The sequence below is a fragment of the Somniosus microcephalus genome, chromosome 14, assembly GCF_052327205.1.
Source record: "Somniosus microcephalus isolate GS21.2 chromosome 14, FLI_Smic_1.0, whole genome shotgun sequence".
Classification (NCBI taxonomy): Eukaryota; Metazoa; Chordata; class Chondrichthyes; order Squaliformes; family Somniosidae; genus Somniosus; species Somniosus microcephalus.
In genome coordinates, this window is record NC_141000.1 from 4,968,639 (window position 1) to 4,988,208 (window position 19,570).

Here is a 19,570-nt window from a genome sequence, read left to right on the forward strand (position 1 = left end):
AAATGTACCTTTAAAAAGTAACAGAGCGGTGTGGTATTGCAAGCACATAGATAGATAAATTATAAACAGTGTACAATTGGAAATGCAGTAGTTTGTTAGATGTGAAATAATTACTTTAAAAGCCTTTTACTATAGTCCCTAGCCCACTTATTGACTTGTAAAGCCATTGTTCCTTGTAAATGAGTAGGTAGAGTGCCACAGACTTTAACAATGAAATAGAATCCATTTTAAAAGACCTCCAATTACTTCAATTATTTAATTCAAACCATTGACCGGTTTGTGTCTGATGTTTCAATGGAGAGTTCAACAGGGTTTCCAAATCCAGTCGGATAAAATGTCTAATGGAATAGCCTTTACTTAAATAAAGTGGCCATGGTCTAATCAGGGGCCTGCTGTAACAGAAGCAATCTCAAAGCAGCCTTGAGTGATGAGGCCTGTCGTGTCTGCAGTTGTCATTCTCTTCCCACACAGCAGTTTCTTGTTTTGAAGTTCCGGCACCATGTTGTTACGTCCGTGAATAATTGAGACACGGACAGCAGGAGTGAACAAAATAAGTCTTTACTGGTGGAAGTCCATAGTGAAACTAAAAACACAGAGGCTCACTAGCGCCTTTTATACAGGGGTGGTCACTGCCGGTACTGCAGTCTGAGACCAGTTATTCTCTTAAAGGTACATACACAACAATTCCTCCCCTTTTAGATAAACAGTACATAACATTCATTTAACAACTAAATGATAACTAATTACAATCACAATTACTGTTGCTAGATACATTGGTTAAGTTTAAGCAATTATAAGTTCAGTCTTTGAGGAGGCTTCCTGATTCTGTCTGGATAACGCCTCTTTGGGGTATCAGGTTCTTCTGGCAATGTTGAGTCGGGATCAATGTCGTTGTTTGGTTCATCTGCTTCCAATATTACCGGTTCTGCGGTAGCTGCAATTGGAACGTCGATTTCATTACCAGGTGTATCAGATCGTGGTGTGGAGTTGACGTTTTCCAGTGACTCTAGAATCTGGTCAGCATGGCGTCTTACAATGCTCCCCCCAACGTCCACGGTATACATGAGAGGTCCTTGTCGTGTACAAATCGTTCCTGGCTGCCATTTCTCAGTGCGATAGTCCCGGGCCAAAACTGGTTGACCTATCTTAAAACTCCTGGTCGGCCTTTCATTCATATTCTGAAACTGCCTGTTCTCCACATCTCTTCGGACGTTTGGCTTAACCAAATCCAAGCGGCATCGTAGTCTTCGATTGAAGAACATCATGGCTGGAGTTTGGTTGGTAACCGCATGTGTCGCATTCCGGTAGGCAAACAAGAAGTTGTCCACCTTGTGTTGTAGGGGTATTTCTTCATTACACATTGCCTTGATAGCCTTCTTGAATGTTTGGACAAACCTCTCGGCCAATCCATTAGTGGCTGGATGATATGGGGCAGATGTGTAATGCTTAACACCATTGTTCTTTAAGAACCTCCGGAACTCTTCAGACACAAACTGTGGTCCATTGTCAGAGCAAATCTGTTCAGGCAGCCCATTCCTGGTGAATATGGTTCGTAAAACTGTGATAGTTTTTTCCGTGGTGGTTGAGGACATTTTTATTACCTCTGGCCACTTTGAATGTGCATCCACCGCAATTAAAAACATCGGGTCCATGAAGGGACCAGCAAAATCAATGTGTACCCTTTGCCATGGAGATGAGGGCCACTCCCATGGATGCGGAGGAGCTTGTGGTGGGGCGTTTTGGACCTTCTGGCATCCTGCACAGCTCTTGGTCATCGCTTCGATTTCTCTATCGATTCCCGGCCACCACACAAACGCTCTGGCTAAGTTCTTCATTTTTACCCCACCCAGATGACCCTCATGAAGCTCATTGAGCACTCTATCCGTCAACTTAGGTGGAATTACTACTCTGGATCCACACATCAAGGTTCCTCTGCACACTGACAGCTGTTCTCTTCTCGCCGAGAATGCTGGCAGCAATGGTTCACCATGTGCTGGCCATCCCTTCACCGTTAAATCATAGACCCGTGATAGTGTCGGGTCATTCCGTGTTTCCTTTTCTATGTTTGCATTCGTCACAGGGAGACATTCGACTATGGTCAAGTGGAATAACTCCATTGGATCCACTGCAAGGTCTTCTTCTTCCACCGTCGGCAACGGTAGACGTGACAATCCATCAGCATTTCCATGCTGTTTAGTTCCTTTGTACTCGATGTCATATTGGTGTGCCCCTAGGAAAAGGGACCATCTCTGCAGCCGTTGTGCTGTCATTATCGGTACGCCCTTCTGAGGGTTGAAAATGGAGACAAGAGGTTGATGATCGGTTAGTAGAGTAAATTTTTGACCGTGCAGGTAGTGATTGAACTTCTTCACCCCCCACACTAGGCTGAGGGCCTCTCTGTCAGTCTGGGCGTAGTTACGCTCGGCAGAAGTTAACGAGTGTGACGCAAAAGCTATCGGCCTCTCTAAACCATCAAGGAATTTATGTGACAGTGCCGCCCCAATGCCGTAGGGAGACGCATCACACGCCAGCCTGATTGGCAGTGCTGGGTTGTAGTGAGCCAAAACTTCCCTTGAAGTGATTAAGTCCTTACTCTTCTGAGAAGCACGCTTACAATCATCGCTCCATTTCCATGCTACCCCCGTTCGTAGCAGGGCGTTCAGTGGGTGCAGAATTGTCGACAAATTCGGCAAAAACTTATGATAGTAATTCACCAATCCAAGGAATGACCTCAGTTGCGACACATTTTCAGGCGCTGGGGCCTTAACAACCGCTTCAATTTTGTCAGGGGACTTATGTAACCCCTCTTCATCAATCACGTGGCCACAATACGATATCTGTTTCTTAAAAAATTCGCACTTGGGGTGGTTGGCTCGCAGCCCATGTTCCCGTAGTCTAGTGAGCACCTGTTCTAGGTTGTTAAGGTGTTCACTGTCATCTTCACCTGTTACAAGGATGTCGTCCAAGTAACACTGAGTCCCCGGAATCCCTTGCAGGACTTGTTCCATCGCTCTTTGCCACATCGCCGGAGCCGATGCTACTCCGAATACCAATCGATGATACTGGTAAAGACCTTTGTGAGTGTTTATCGTGAGATACTTCCTAGAGGACTCTTCAACCTCCATCTGCAAATATGCTTGTGCTAGGTCAATTTTTGTAAAACGCTTCCCTCCAGACAGCGAGGCGAAGATGTCTTCTATCCTTGGAAGAGGATATTGTACTGTGTGAAGGACTGGGTTCACCGTCACCTTGAAATCCCCACAGATGCGAATCTTCCTTGGCTCCCCGGACTTATTGCTTAACGTTTTCTTCATGACAGGAACGATGGGTGTCGCCCACTCGCTCCAGTCGACCTTAGACAACACGCCCGCCTTCTCCAGATTCTCCAGCTCTGCCTCGACGGCTGGGCGAATTGCATATGGTACCGGTCTTGCTTTGAAAAACTTGGGAACTGCATTCTCTTCTATTTTTATCGAGGCGGTTACGCCTTTAAGCGTGCCCAGTTCTTGTTGAAATACCTCTTTGGCGTTAGCTAAGATTGTTGACAATCGTCCAGGAGTGACGTCTTCATCTTTTTTACCGTCCACCGTCATTGCATGAATGGAATGCCAATCTAAGTTTATCTTCCTGATCCATTCCCGTCCCAATAACGGTGGTCCACCATTTGGCAGTATGTAGAGATACAATTTCCGTATTTTCTTGCCATTGTATTCGACAGGCACCCTTATTTTTCCTCTGGGGTATACTTTTTGCCTCGTATACGTCGTCAAGACGATGGATGTCTCTCTCAAGGGTATGTGTGAGAATAGCCGCTCATAGTCTCGTCGATTCATAACGGTTAGCGCTGATCCTGTATCCAATTCCATTTTAACTTGGGACCCTGCTATCGTGAGGGTGACCCAAATGGTTCGGTGATCCTCTTTTGCGATTACATTGTGAAGTTTGAGACAGCTTAGTCTCCTGTTCCCGGATTCACTATCGCTCATCTGGTCTTCGGAACTACTGTCCGTCATCTTTTGTACTTTCTTGTACGGTTCCTTAGTAGCCTTTTTGTTGTCGCTGGTCTTCTTCCCAGACTTGCAAACTCGTGCAATGTGTCCCATCTTCCCGCATTGCCTGCATATTTTGTCTTTGGACCAGCAGTCCTTCTGGTCATGGTTAGTTCTGCCGCAGCGATAACATTTTGCAAATCCCCGTGTCATTTCGTGGGTGCCGTATTCCTGTGGTTTTTGTTGAATTTCTGCAGCTCCCCTGGCTGCTGCTTCATACGATACTGCCACGCTGAAAGCCTTATCTAGCGTCAGCTCTTTCTCTGAGAGTAACTTCTTCTGTGTTCCTTCACTCAGGAGTCCACAGACAAATTTGTCCCGTAGGGTATCTGCCAGTCCTGCTCCGAACTGGCAGTGCTTTGATAGCTTGCGTAGTTCCGTAAGATACTCAGCATTGCTCTCATCTTTGTGCTGAGTTCTCCTGTGGAATTTAAATCTTTCTGCTATCAACAGCGGTGCAGGGTTTAAGTGTTCCTGTAGGACAGCAACAATTTTGTTAAAACTCTTCGCCTTCGGTTTGGCTGGAGTAATCAGGTCCCGCAATAGGCCGTACGTTCTAGCGCCCATTAAGTTTAGCAATATCGATGCCTTTTTCCCCTCCGCTATTTCGTTTGCCTCGAAATATACCTTGACTCTTTCCACATACGTGGTCCAGTCCTCTATTGTATTATCAAAAGCAGTGATACAGCCAGTCTTCGGCATCTTGCAAATCTAAAATGGCGCCTCCCGCGCTTTGCCTTCTTCCCCGATTTAACAAAATGGCGCCTCCCGCGCTTTGCCTTCTTCCCCGATTTAACAAAATGGCACCTCCCGCGCTTTGCCTTCTTCCCCGCTGTTGTTAGCGCTGCTTTCCACGGTTTCTTGCGCGTTTAATATTGATTTTTTTTTTTTCTTTTATTATTTTCCCGTCGTGGAGCGGACCCTCTGGGACACTTCCCTCCCTCTTCTTAGGTCCAAACGCTGCCCGGCTTCGAAGCACCGGCCGCGCCCTGTGTGCTCCACCCTCTCTCTCTCTCTTTGCTTCCCGACTCGCTGCCCGGCCCCGTTGAAAAGCCACCCGATCGAGCTCTAGCCCGCCGCAGCCCAGGAAGGATCAGTGCACTACCTGCCACCAGCCCGATTAGCTGGGAAACCACAGACCGAGGAACCAAGCCTGGCTCTGGACAGTCTCTCCTGCAAGTTTTCAATCCGACGATTTGGAGGGCGGTTGCCCACGGTCGACGCCCGTTTCTCGAGTTTCTTTGGATTTTATTTATTTATTTTTTCTTCTGGCTTCGACCTTCAATAATGTCGTCTGAGGTGCTGCCGAGTTGCAGGTAAGTTCGTTTCTTACTCGTCGCCAGTGTTACGTCCGTGAATAATTGAGACACAGACAGCAGGAGTGAACAAAATAAGTCTTTACTGGTGGAAGTCCATAGTGAAACTAAAAACACAGAGGCTCACTAGCGTCTTTTATACAGGGGTGGTCACTGCCGGTACTGCAGTCTGAGACCAGTTATTCTCTTAAAGGTACATACACAACACATGTTATTAACTAGCAGCTGCCATCAGCTGCTTCCCCAGTGTCACTGAAAAATGCTGGGTAGTCATGTGCAATTTCAGGAACAATGTCTGTTAACTACAGCCGTGTAATAGTGAGGGACCTCGTTAAAAGACAGTTGACACTGTTTTGGGGAGTGAATATCAGTCACTCAGCCCCGAAGGAGCCACACCCATTTGCGATGTTGCTATTGCCCACAAGCAACACAGTTAATGGCCCGTAATTTCCGATCTCCCGAGGGCGGAGGGCTGCAATCTGGAAAAATCTGCGCCCTTACCTGAGAGCTCCCGGGACGCACACGCTTCCGGTGCTGGGCCTCTCCAAACTGCCGGTGTGCAGGGCCCGCGTATCCCAGAGGCGCAGGTAGTTCGCAGCGTCCCTGGGATCACGTGGGCCATGGGGAGCCAATCACAGAAGGGCCAATCACAGCTAGACCTGTCAAATATATGAATGGAGATCACCCCAAAACATAGTAAAACTTTAAATACATTTTTTTTTTAATCACATTTTTAAAATGACTTAAAATTACAATAAATTAAGTATTTTAAACAAAAATTTAATTTTTTGCTAAAAATAATTAAAGTTTTTTGCGGGGCTAAAAATAAACTTACCTTTTTTTAAAAGTATTTTTAAATGATAAATCAGTGAAAATTTTTTTTTTTACTTTTTTGAACTCTTATCCTGGTAAAAGCAGGCGTAAGAATTGTAAGGGTTTTCTGTGGGCGGAGGGTCTCCAAAAAGCGTAACTCTCCACCCACAGAGGCCCTTCTCCAGGGCAGGCGGAGGATCTGTCGAGACCATTCTTGACAGATCGGAAATGCTGGCTTCCAACGCATGCGCAGTGCACGCCTGAGACCGGCATTTCTGATGTCCCTACGGGTGAGTACACAGCGCGTACACACCCGTAGGGATCGGAATATACGGCCCAATGTTGGTCCCACGCCTCGGATCCAATCTCTGAGGCTCTGGCAATACCATTAAGGAGCATTTTTATCTCGCTAAGTACAAAGGAATTTTAAGTATTGGAGCGTTGTTGTCCCATTGGTGATTTAAGTTTGTATCTCCTGTGCAAATTCTGTACAATGGTGTCTTATAAAATTTATAAGCAAAATAGCAAGTTTCAAAGTTAAATAGCACTGCACTCACCTTAATTGCAAATACATTTCTGCTCTCTGATAGACCTAACTAATCTTGTACTTCTACTAATAATTATTAAACGAGTGGCATTGCGTCATTTTTGCTTGTGCAGTAGCTCTCCATGAAGCCTGGCACTAATTGGGTTCAAGCTTTTCTTGTAATATTTTTGTTTAAAATGTGTTACCTACATTTAAAATCAGCTATGGGTCAGCACAGGCCGCAGAGCCACAGCTGGATGCGGCTCGAGTCCGAATTGCCACACCTGGAGGCTCATTGGTTCACAGCTGGGTGCTCCGCCTTGGATTGGCGAGGGGGAGGGGTTAAACCAAGCTCATTGGCCGACACTGCTAATGTGTCACGTCAGCAGTTGTGGATTAGCCCAGTGTCGTCCAATACATTCGCCACCAGCCGCACCTGGCCAATTGGAAATCCAGATGCGGCTAATTTCATTTCAGATTAGTAAGCAATGAGTAATAGACACCGTCGCTGGGCGTGTGATCTCAATACTCAGTCACGCGGCGCATGCAAGTGAACTTTAACTTTTTTGTGCGTTTGTTGGTAAAATGGTAAGGGGAAAAGCAGAGTGTGCAAGTGTTATTTGATCGTTGTGGCTGTTTTACTCCCTTGGTCACTGAATGGTGGCCGATGTTTGTTCAGTAAACACACCCGTGAAGTACGTTTACCTGTATTGTGTGTGAGGTGTTTTCTACTAAAATGAGTGCATGTGGCTAAAACGGTGTCACCGTAGCCTCACCTGGGGTTAGTTGGTGATTTCTATTGGATAACACTGAGCTAGTTCATGTCCCAGGCTGTTTCACCCACATCTGAAGAATGCTGTACACCAATGAATTCCTCTATAGGAACATAAAGGAGAAGCAACATATTGATTCATTATTTCTTTTCTCATTGTATTATTGTTTAATAAAAAAGAATGTTGCTTTACTGTCATTTTATTTTAATTTTGTCGTTATATCCTTCAATGATTCGCTCTTTTTCATGTTGACGTCATTTACCTCACTTGCTCCATTCTGGCAGCTCACCGCTGTTTGCACCCTAGCCCCTCGGAGAATGTTATTATCAGCCGTTTGCTGACCGCCACAAAGTCTTCTTTCGCTCGAAGCAGACGTATGGCTGTGTTGTCAGGTTGTTCCACACACGTCAGTCAGGCAAACGACAAAGGTTAAAAGGTCAAACTGTGGAACATTAAACCAGGTTTTTTTTCCCCCAAAGCTCCCTTGCTTTTAAACTCGAGTGTTTCAGATGTTGCTTTACAGCCTGTGCGTGCTGTCTATGTTTTATATGTTTTAAAGAATTGATAATAAAAACTGCTCCGAGTCAAACTATTACTACATTAATAAAAACAGAAAATGCTGGAGAAACTCAGCAGGTCAGGCAGCATCTGTGAAGAGAGAAACAGAGTCGATGACCTTTCATCAGACGTTTCAGGTCATCGATCTGAAACGTTAACTCTGTTTCTCTCTTCACAGATGCTGCCTGACCTGCTGAGTGTCTCCAGCATTCTCTGCTTTTATTTCAGATTTCCAGCATCTGCGGTATTTTCTGTTTGTATTAATACATTAAAAATCTTCCATTAAAATCAGTGGGCTCTGTTGTGTATGTAACCTGTTCCACCTTAAGAGAGCTTAAGCCTGTTCCACCTTAAGAGATGTACTACTTTCTCAGGCTGCTGTAGACGTAATACCGGGGGTGAACACACCGGTATATAAGCACTGTGCAGTAATCTTGTATTCAGTGTAGTCCCTACCTCCAACCAGTAAAGACCTGTTTTATTGTTACTGATTAAGTCTGAGTATTAATTACTTGAACAACTCACAGACTTAACACTGGCGACGAGTCAGGTTCTTACCCTGCGGCAGTTATTCCACGGCGGCTTCGTCCACAGACAGGACGTTGAAGAGAGGTTTCAAATCTCACCACCCCACTGGAAGCGACAGGCATTAGGACCCTGAAGCCTCCATCAGCGACTGAAAACTGGAGGGCAGAAGACATCCTGCAGCTTCTTTTTCAACCTCGGTGGTGGGTAAGCCGAGCAGCGTTGGCTGCAAAGACAGGGCTGGGGGAAGTCGGAGGTAGAAGGGCCATCGATCGCAATCCCTGATAAGGGCAGCACTCGGGCTGAAAGGCGCAGCATCGGCAGACACTGAAGGCGCGAGAGCCGCGGTGAAAAGCGCGGGCCATCGATCGCGGCGGAGATAAGGGCCGCACTCGGGGCTGAAGGGAGACGGCGTCGGGGGATGGGTGAAGACCGCCAAGCGCGGGAAAACCGCCATTTTGTGGGCGGAGGACGACGGCAAGAGCGGGAAGCCGCCATCTTGGATAGCAGTAAAAAAAAAAAATCTGAGAAATTGCAAATCTGATAAAGTACTACAATGCCTAAACACGGGAATATTAGCAACTTTGATAGTGACATCGAAGATTGGGCCATATATGTTGAATGAGTTAAAAATTATTGTAAAGCCAATAAAATTCGTGAGGCTGATAAAGCACTAACATTATTAAATTTAATGGGTGCGAAGACATACGGGCAATTGAAACACCTGTTATCACCAGATGAACCGGCGGATAAGACGTTCGATGACATTGTTACTGTCCTGAAAGATCATCTAAACCCCACGCCGCTGATGCTAGCGGAACGATTTAAATTTTACGACAGAAGGCAGCTACAGTATGAAAGCAATGCTGAATATTTGCTGGAATTGCGTAAATTAGCGAAATATTGCCAGTTTGGAACGGGACTGACAGATGCACTACGAGACAAATTTGTGTGTGGTTTATTTAAACAGGATACACAAAAGCGACTGCTCGAGGAGAATGAGCTGACGCTTGAGAAGGCGGTCACTATGGCAGCAGCACACGAAGCCGCAGCGAGAGGCACGGCAGTAATGCAGCTACGGTCACCGGAGCTCAGTGCACACAAATTGGGTGTGAGTTCTGGCAAATGTTATCGTTGTGGAAAGACAACGCATGATCAGAACCAGTGTTGGTTTAAAAACCAAGAATGTAGAACTTGTGGTAGGCTTGGACATATAGCTAGAGTATGCAGGTCAGGGAAGAAGACCAGCAACAAGAAGTCACCGCAAGGAATATACGCAAAAGTACACAAGGTGGCCGAACAGGAGTCCGATTCAGACGCTAGCAGTAATGAACTGGCTGGCTTAAGCAGTATTGAACTGGCTAGCTTAAGGGTACTCAACGTTGGTAAGAGTGCAGACCTCCAGACAATTTGGGTTACTCTTCAGATAGAAGGAGTCCAAGTAAAAATGGAATTGGACACTGGATCGGCATTGTCGGTCATGAATAAGAAAGATTACAGAAGGTTATTCCAACATATTCCCCTACAGGATACGGAGATTATATTGACAACCTACACGGGGCAGAGAGTGTACCCCATCGGGACAATAAAGGTTGCAGTGGCCAACAAGGGCGAAGGAAGCCAAATAATGGACTTATATGTGCTACCGGAGGGAGGTCCACCACTACTAGGCCGGGAGTGGTTTAGAAACATAAATATGGACTGGCATTCGCTAAAAGCCATAAAGAGTGAGAACTCGGTGCAGATAATCAGCCCAGACTCTAGAACTGATGATGGTAAGACCAACCCATGTGCAAAAGACAAAGTTTCAGCACAGAATTCCACTGAGCAACAACAACATAGTTTAACAGAGAATTCTGAGTCTGTCAAGTCTACTGATATGCACATTTTTGAGGGACACTGGGCTCGAACTCAACTCCATTTCAAACTACAACAGCAATTAGAACAAATGATTCGCCGTTTTGAGCAAGAGATGAATGAAATAAAAAAGTTCTTTGTTACAGAGTGGGAGAATCTGGAAAGGCAACAGAAGCAACTGATGGAGAAAATGGAGCAGGAGCACACCAACCATCTGCGCAAGGAGGCCGAACGAATCAAAGCTGATTCAGGTTTTGAAGGTGCGTGCCATAATCTGGTGTCAGAAGAGTTAACGGTCAGCCAACTCCTTCATATGCTGAGGGACAAGACTCTGAAATGGGAAAAACTTGAACACGAGCTGCGATCTTCAAAGGAAAAGGGTTCGGAGCTCTCAAAAGTCATTGAGATGGCTGATGTGACGACACAGACTGAAACGACTGCAACAGAGCAGCCATTGGATGCCAAAAGTACGCTGACTCACGTCAATGTAGAACAACAGACCGCTGAAACAGCTGCTCCGGTAGAGGGATTGCATAGTCCGATCAATCAATCTCCAAAGGAAGTTGAAGTATTAAAATCACAAATGAGGTCACTAGTAAACGACTTGCTGAAAGCCCAGAAAAAGCTGGATGCAGAGGTACACATGAAGAAGTCTCTTCAGGAAAGATATCTGGATTTGGAACAAGAGCTGGCTAACGTCCAGCTGGGTATGGAGGAAATAGACGACCCTCTCGCTGACCTGTCGGACGACTCCGAATATTACTATGTCCTGTCCTGCCCAACTTGTAACTTCGACTCCCACCATACAGAAATCATGGAGGAGCACCGAAAGTCTACGGAACATCGGGAGAAGGTGGCTCTACTACGGAAAAAGGAGGAAGAGAAGGAGGAACTGCGCATGCAGCTGGCAGCTGTGGCAGCTGACAATGGAGCCCAGAGAGTCTCCAAGAAGCAGAAAAGGAAAAGTAAAAACAGAAGATGACCCATCTGAACCATTATCACCTCTACCAGATCACACACGTGGTCCCTCCGAACGGAGCCAAATCAGTTCGGAAGTTCAAGCTGTTAAATCCATGAAAGGACTATTGAATGAGTAACGTGAACCGACTACACCACAGAGATTGAATCTGTGAACTGTTTTCCGCAGAGACTGAATCTGTGATATGTTACGTTAAACATGAAGTTATATATGTATATATGTTATTACGTTATGTTAAATGGGGGGATGACTATAAAGCTAAGAAGGGAGGAGTGTTGTGTATGTAACCTGTTCCACCTTAAGAGAGCTTAAGCCTGTTCCACCTTAAGAGATGTACTACTTTCTCAGGCTGCTGTAGACGTAATACCGGGGGTGAACACACCGGTATATAAGCACTGTGCAGTAATCTTGTATTCAGTGTAGTCCCTACCTCCAACCAGTAAAGACCTGTTTTATTGTTACTGATTAAGTCTGAGTATTAATTACTTGAACAACTCACAGACTTAACAGGCTCCCAAGAGGATAATGTATTTCTAGAAGGTTTATTACATAATCCCAATACGTAGAGTAAAAATCACAACCAGCAACATGTCTCTGGAGACAGGACTGGGAGGATTTCCCTGTTCTCTATAATCACGGGTTAGCAACTGCAGAATCCCGAACCAAACTGCATGAATGTTTCTTGCATAATCCAGAAAACAAGAGCAGTCGGGAGGGTATGAGGTGGTAAAAATTGTAATTAGTGTGAGACTTTAAACAGATCAGAGCAGGCCATTGCTTCATTTGATCTTTGATGACCTCCCGATAATCCAAGGCCACAAGTGACTTCTTTTCAAAACCAAGGGCAAATACTTGAACAAAACTAAGGCCTTCGAACTGTTTATCGCCAAATTGGTGCTCACAGACTGCAGGTAAAACTCCAGGTGCACATGTGTGTTCCAATACAAAATGCATTCAACAATGCTGTGTAAATATTTATGTACCAATAATAAGTTACATTAAAGGAGAATGTAACAAAAAATGTCTTCAACTACATATTCAATGTATGTATAAAATGTTGCTCTTTTTGGTTTGATCTGCTAAACACGACAGTCTGTTTCAATGAATTTAAAAGTGCATTTGCGAAATGTGTGTAGTTTACAATGATCTTGTTGGAAGAATTATTGGTGTTAACACATTATGGAATAGCTACAGAAGTGAGGTTGATCCTATTGAGACCAGACTGCGAGATTCTTCAAGGTGTGCGGTGCCATCTAAATTTGGCAAAGGGCAAGAAAATGAATTGTTGCCTTAATTGTAGAAAAATGGACAAAACTTCAGAGAATGTACCTGGAACCCTTAGACCTTTAGAAGTCCATCTCATGCTCCATGTTTAGCTGAATAAGTGTTCATTATGTCTTCTCCTGCAAACGGATCAGTTGGGCAGTAGATCTACACATCACATGCAGTAAAAGTCCGTCAATGCTGGTAGACACCGATGTGAGTGACCCAGATTTACTGGCCCAGAATTTACTGGGAAAGTAACGCGAGTTTAATGTGCATGCCATTATTAGTGTGTAAATAACCCACACTAATCATTTTTTTTTACCTTTCCTTTTTGTCTTTTTTTTTCCTCTCTTAATCCAATCTTTCTTTCCCTCTCTTTATTTCTCTTCCTGTACCTGTTTTGACTCTAATTCGCCCTATTCCCTTCTCCGTCGTTCCTCTGTTTCTTTCTCAATCCTTTAATCTCATTGTTAAGGAGAGACACTGTTGGTCCCGTCGTTCACCAAGGTCCCAGATGCCCCATTATCAATGTTATCAATTTGCAGCCAGTCAGACCCGGGACATTATTCAAATCTCAGAGAATAAAGTTGGCTGGGGGAGGGGAAGAGAATCGATTGCATCCTTCAAAGCACCGTCAGCTAACCTTGAGCAACTGAAAAACAGACTTGCTGGGCACAGCTAAAGGGACAGGAAGGCTGGAATATAAGGGGGAAGCCTTTTCCAGTTGTGTCTTGAAAGTTCAGCACAGAACAACCAGATCTTGAATGTAGTTCTATGTTGTATCGTATTCGTAGAATAGCTACATAGATTAAATACTATTTACAGCACAGAAACAGGCCATTCGGCCCAACTGGTCCGTGCCGGTGTTTCTGCTCCACACGAGTCTCCTCCCACCCTGCTTCACTTCACCCCATCAACATATCCTTCTATTCCTTTCTCCCTCATTACACAGAATTACATCAGATATACGGCACAGAAACATTCGGCCCAACTAGCCCATGCCGGCGTTTATGCTCCACTCGAGCCTCCTCCCGTCTTTCCTCATCTAACTCTATCAGCGTAACCCTCTATTCCCTTCTCCCTCATGTGCTTGTCCAGCCTCCCCTTAAATGCATCCATACTATTCGCTTCAACCACTCCCTGTGGTAGCGAGTTCCACATTCTCACCACTCTCTGGGTAAAGAAGTTTCTTCTGAATTCCCTATTTGATTTCTTGGTGACTATCTTATATTGATGGCCTCTAGTTATTCTCTTCCCAACAAGTGGAAACATTCTCTCTGTATCCACTCTATCAAAACCTTTCATAATTTTAAAGACCTCTATTAGGTCACCCCTCAGCCTTTTTTCAAGAGAAAAGAGACCCAGCCTGTTCATCCTTTCCCGATATGTATACCCTCGCATTCCTGGTATCATCCTTGTAAATCTTCTCTGCACCCTCTCCAGTGCCTCTATATCCTTTTTATAATATGGCGACCAGAACTGCACGCAGTACTCCAAGTGTGGTCTAACCAAGGTTCGATACAGGTTTAGCATAACTTCCCTACTTTTCAATTCTATCCCTCTAGAAATAAACTCTAGTGCTTGGTTTACTTTTTTTATGGCCTTGCTAACCTGTGTCGCAACTTTTAGTGATTTGTGTATTTGTACTCCAAGATTCCTTTGCTCCTCTACCCCACCCAGACTCGCACCCTCCAAGTGACATGTGACCTCCCTATTCTTCTTACTAAAATGTAATACCTCACATTTATCTGTATTGATTTTCATTTGCCAATTATATGCCCATTCTGCAAGTTTATTAATGTCTTCCTGTAATTTGTTGCAGTCCTCCTCAGTATTGACTATCCCCCCAATTTGGTGTCGTCCACAAATTTAGAAATTGTGTTTTTGATTCCAAAGTCTAAATCATTAATATAAATTGTGAACAACAGTGGTCCCAGCACTGATCCTTGTGGAACACCACTACCCACCTTCTGCCACTGTGAATAGCTACTCTTTACCCCTACTCTCTGCATTCTGTCTTGAAGCCAGCTAGCAATCCATTCTGCTACTTGTTCCCTGTCTCCGCATTCCCTGACCTTATTCATTAGTCTATTATGTTGTACCTTATCGAAGGCCTTTTGAAAATCTAGATAAACTACATCTACTACATTACCATTGTGTACTCTCTCTCTTACCTCTTCAAAAAATTCAATTAGGTTGGCCAAGCAAGACTTTCCCTTTTGAAATCTTCTCTATGTCTACCCTATCAAACCCTTTCATGTGTTTATCTAGCTTCCCCCAAATCCATCTCTGCTATTCACATCACCACTCCCTGTGGCAGCGAGTTCCACATTCTCACCACTCTCTGGGTAAAGAAGTTTCTCCTGAATTCCCTATTGGATTTATTAGTGACTGTCTTATATTGATGGCCCCTAGTTCTGGTCTCCCCACAAGCGGAAACATCTTCTCTACGTCAACCCTTTCGAACCCCTTCATAATCTTAAAGACCTCTATCTGGTCGCCCCTCAGCCTTCTCTTTTCTAGAGTAAAGAGCCCCAGCCTGTTCAGTCTTTCCTGATCGGTATAACCACTCTGTTCGGTATCATTCTAGTAAATCTTTTTTGCATCTTCTCCAGTGCCTCTATATCTTTTTTATAAAATGGAGACCAGAACTGTGCACAGTACTCCAAGTGTGGTCTAACCAAGATTAATTGACTGCATGGAGACAGTACCAAAGAACCACCAGTATGTTATATTTTGTATTACCTGATACAAATAATGATGGTGGGCAGGTCAGTTCTAGTTTGTTTCACCCAGTAATCATATTCTAACGTGAATCTTCATTTTTCCTCCTTGTTCTATATGCTCTTTTGCTCTGTTCTCTGATACTTTAACTCTTTAGTGTCCCATGTCTGCCCTCGTGTAGTCTCAGGTAACCCCCTCAAGACCGCTTCCAAACCTACGCTCAGTCCAAGTGGAGACAGACAGAATGCAGCAGCCACAGCCAGCTCGCCAGGAGAGACTAAAGGGACGCTGGTGTCAGAACTGCAGCAGGTAGTGAAGAGAATTCTAAGACTATTGATGAAGGTGAAGAATGAGTAGCATTGGCGATACCTGTAGATATCAGGCTTTTACCTTTTCCTTTATTGGTTAAGATCGTGTGTTCTTATTTAACAAGTACGGTCAAATGAACAGAGACCTCCTGCTGGTCCAATCACACTGCATTTCACTGAAGACTTTATATGATGCTGCTTCCAATTAAAGTTACACCCTTACATTAATCTCAATCGTAATATGCCCAGCAGGGCAGACTGAGTATAGCATTAAAAGTGAACTAATAACCTCTACAGTATCCTTCATCTTTAAAATGCCAAGATTTGTATATGAAATGATGGGTGGTGTTACCTGTGTGTACACAGTCCTGATCTGCTTCCACATTCACACAAACAAAGCTCAGAATCAATTCGGGACCTTATACATTGTAATCCAGCCCCGAGGAGCCTTATTTTGTGCAAAGTGCTCCCCCCCCAGCCCCCACCCCCGCCCGCCCCGTTTCTATTGATGAAGAATGGGGAATGTCACATATTGGTGAGTTGCATAATCTGCAATAGGTAAGTACCATAACTTTGGACATCCAAAGTTCTATAAAGGGATAATGGTTAATCCCCTATGAGGAGCAGCCCAGTTTCCGAGGTACAGGTGAAACACACCCCACCATCCACACTCGAAACACACCCCACCATCCACACCCGAAACACACTCCACCATCCACACTCGAAACACACCCCACCATCCACACTCGAAACACACCCCACCATCCACACTCGAAACACACCCCACCATCCACACTCAAAACACACCCCACCATCCACACCCGAAACACACTCCACCATCCACACCCGAAACACACCCCACCATCCACACTCGAAACACACCCCACCATCCACACTCGAAACACACCCCGCCATCCACACTCAAAAGTCGAACCTTCAATTGGTAAAGTTCACTTATCAACACTTAACGAGCTTGTACTTATTTTAAACAGGGTCACAACTCATGTATAAATATCACATAGAGACGTGTAATATGAACACATTGAGCCTCTGCCCTCTCAGGTGGACATAAAAGATCCCATGGCACTATTCGAAGAAGAGCAGGGGAGTTATCCCCGGTGTCCTGGCCAATACTTATCCCTCAACCAACATAACAAAAACAGATTCTGATCATTATCACATTGCTGTTTGTGAGAGCTTGCTGTGCGCAAATTGGCTGCTGCGTTTCCCACATTACAACAGTGACCACACTCCATTGGCTGTAAAGCACTTTGAGATGCCCCAAGGTAGTGAAAGGCGCCATATAAATGCAAGCCTTTATTCTCCTAGTTTTGCCAATTGAAATTGCTACCCAAAGTTGTTAAAACTCGTAACCTGAACCTCAGAATTGAATTACATTCTTGAATGTATTGAGTTTCCAAAAATATTTCAAGGATATTTACATGGTGGTGAATTTTCAGTACAGTATTTAATGCTGTGCTTCCATTACTAATCATAGACGCAGAATGACATTACAGCTGAAGGAATGTTGAATAGTACCAGTTTTTTTTTAGTTAACTATAAGAGACTTCATTATCTTATATACATTGTAGAAGATAGTGACCTAAGAGAGCATTTGGCAGAGAATGCGAAGGTAATTTCCTGAGTTACCCCCAGCAGGAATACGTCCCTGTCTGCCAGCAATTTGCATCAGGGTATACTTGGAAAATTCCCTCTAAATTTCTCGATACCATAAAAAGGGAAAGAAAGGACTTGCATTTAGATAGTGCCTTTCACAACCTATCGCTTTACAGCCAATGAAGTACTTTTGGAGTGTAGTCACTGTTGTAATGTAGGAAACGCGTCAGCCAATTTGCGCACAGCAAGCTCCCACAAACAGCAGTGTGATAATGACCAGATAATCTGTTTTAGTGATGTTGATTGAGGGATAAATATTGGCCAGGACGCCGGGGAGAACTCCCCTGCTCTTCTTCGAAATAGTGCCGTGGGATCTTTTACGTCCACCTGAGAGAGCAGACAGGGCCTCGGTTGAACATCTCATCCGAAAGCCGACACCTCCGACAGTGCAGCACTCCCTCAGCACTGCCCTGGAGTGTCAGCCTGGATTATGGGCTCAAGTCTCTGGAGTGGGACTTGGACCCATTCTAAGTGGAGAAAAGTACTTTCCACATAGTTTATACAATGAATTCCACTCACAGTCGATTCAGTTGTATTCATTCTTATCTATATATATATATGTTAAAAGTACAATCCCAGTATCCCAATATACGCACCATATAACTGAATGGAATAAACTTCCTGTTATAGTGAAATCACTACCTACTTATATAGGGGATCTGGAGCAGGCCACAAAGGAACAAAGTGACTGGGGCAACCCGAAAGAAGCAGGGAAGGACTGGAGACGGAGGGAGAGCTGAGATGGTATTATTGTGCTCCCGAATCTCTGGCATGGTATTGTAATAACAAAAAACAAAATGAAGTGGAAATATTGCAAACAAAATTGTTTTTCTTTTTGAGTTTGTGATGGTAAAGATTGTAATTTGAAAATATCCAGCAAGCACTGTGGAAGGAATGGGGACACATGGGTGAGGGGGAGATCTGACTCTGCTGCAATATTGTCATGCTCACACTGCCCTCTGTCTCTCACTGTTTGGGAGGTGGGCCAGTAGAGTAAGGTGACGTGGACCTGGGCCATGCTGCCAGTGTCAGGGGACCATATTGCAGCACAGGTCAGGGTCAAGGGGGAGGAATGAGTCAAAATCAGACGGGGACAATTATTTTTTTTTTCAAAAAACAACTGCAGCATTGCTTTGAAAAGAGAAACTGGCATTTGAGGTTAAATTCACATTGACCCTGAGCAAACTTAACGGAAGACCTTCCTCTGTGTCCATGCCCTGCCCTTGGCCGTGGATTGATGTCCTGTTTCGTGGCTGGGCCGCTCTAGATGCCTACACTGTGTAGCATGCAGCGGACAGAAAAGATCTTGGAGCCCCTGGCTGGGCTGCACTTTAATACACCCTCTGAACTATCCAGGCATTGAAGACTCTGCTATCCTATGCTCAAGAATGATCCCTCCCTAAATAATTACAAGTTGTTGACGGCTGCATGGACCTCACTATACCCACATGCACCTAGAGAGGAAAGCGCTTGTCTCCTGAAACCTATCCTGGACTTTGGAAAATCCTGCGATGCAAATAGATGGCAGTGCTCTCTCGTTCTGCTGCCTGTTTTTCTTAGTGAAAGTAATTAAGGTATTTGGCCCAGTAACAGGGCATCAGTGACCTGCTTGATACATCTGTGCACTGTGGGTTGACTGATACTGCTGATTCCCCCTGAGGTAGCTTGAAATGAGCTTCAGTGATCTTTTCTGGCACTAGCAGCTGCTCCTGTGATAGAGGTTGTCTGCAGGTCAGATTCGATCTGCTTCACTGGCTCTGTAATGGAGAGAGTTCTGTGAAGGAGCTTGTCCAAGACATCCCCAGGTAGCTGCGCCTGGATCTGCTTGGGGTAAGAATGAGTAAAGGCGAGTCTGCCCGTGAGCCTGCCTAACAGACTCCTTTCATTTTGTGCCTCCAAAAATACTCAAAATAGAGAGAGCGCTCAATCCAAAGCCAATATGAAGAATCCAGTTACAGAAAGGCAGAATCCAGCCGAGGCGTTTTCAGAACGTGTGTCCCGAACAGCCCCGAATGTGCCTCCTTTATATATACAGGTGTACAAAGTGCATAGCACGTTCCCCACCAGCCACCGCAGAATCGCCTGCAGTCCCATTACTGCACACCTTCCAGTATTAGAACGAGGCTCGTGCACGGAATGTGCACGCTCACTTTACACCGGCCGACAAGGTTAGGTAGAAATGCCAGCATGGTACGCTTT

At 44.8% G+C, this 19,570-nt stretch overlaps 2 protein-coding genes across 6 annotated transcripts in view; both read left to right on the forward strand.

Annotated features, from left to right (window-relative positions):
* LOC147107289 (BCLAF1 and THRAP3 family member 3-like) overlaps positions 1 to 19,570 on the forward strand; it is a 397,394-nt gene that overhangs the window by 248,386 nt on the left and 129,438 nt on the right. The gene's annotated exons all lie outside the window — the stretch shown is intronic.
* The window catches only part of LOC147107290 (MAP7 domain-containing protein 2-like), a 187,961-nt gene that overhangs the window by 109,749 nt on the left and 58,642 nt on the right, over positions 1 to 19,570 (forward strand). For 4 of the 5 annotated variants that reach the window (XM_086006157.1, XM_086006158.1, XM_086006155.1 and 1 more), the window contains 2 exons: positions 15,568 to 15,695; positions 18,026 to 18,115. In XM_086006157.1, coding sequence (XP_085862283.1) covers positions 15,568 to 15,695; positions 18,026 to 18,115 — 218 coding nt within the window. The remainder of the gene's footprint in view (positions 1 to 15,567; positions 15,696 to 18,025; positions 18,116 to 19,570) is intronic. The other variant, XM_086006156.1, reaches the window with a different exon arrangement.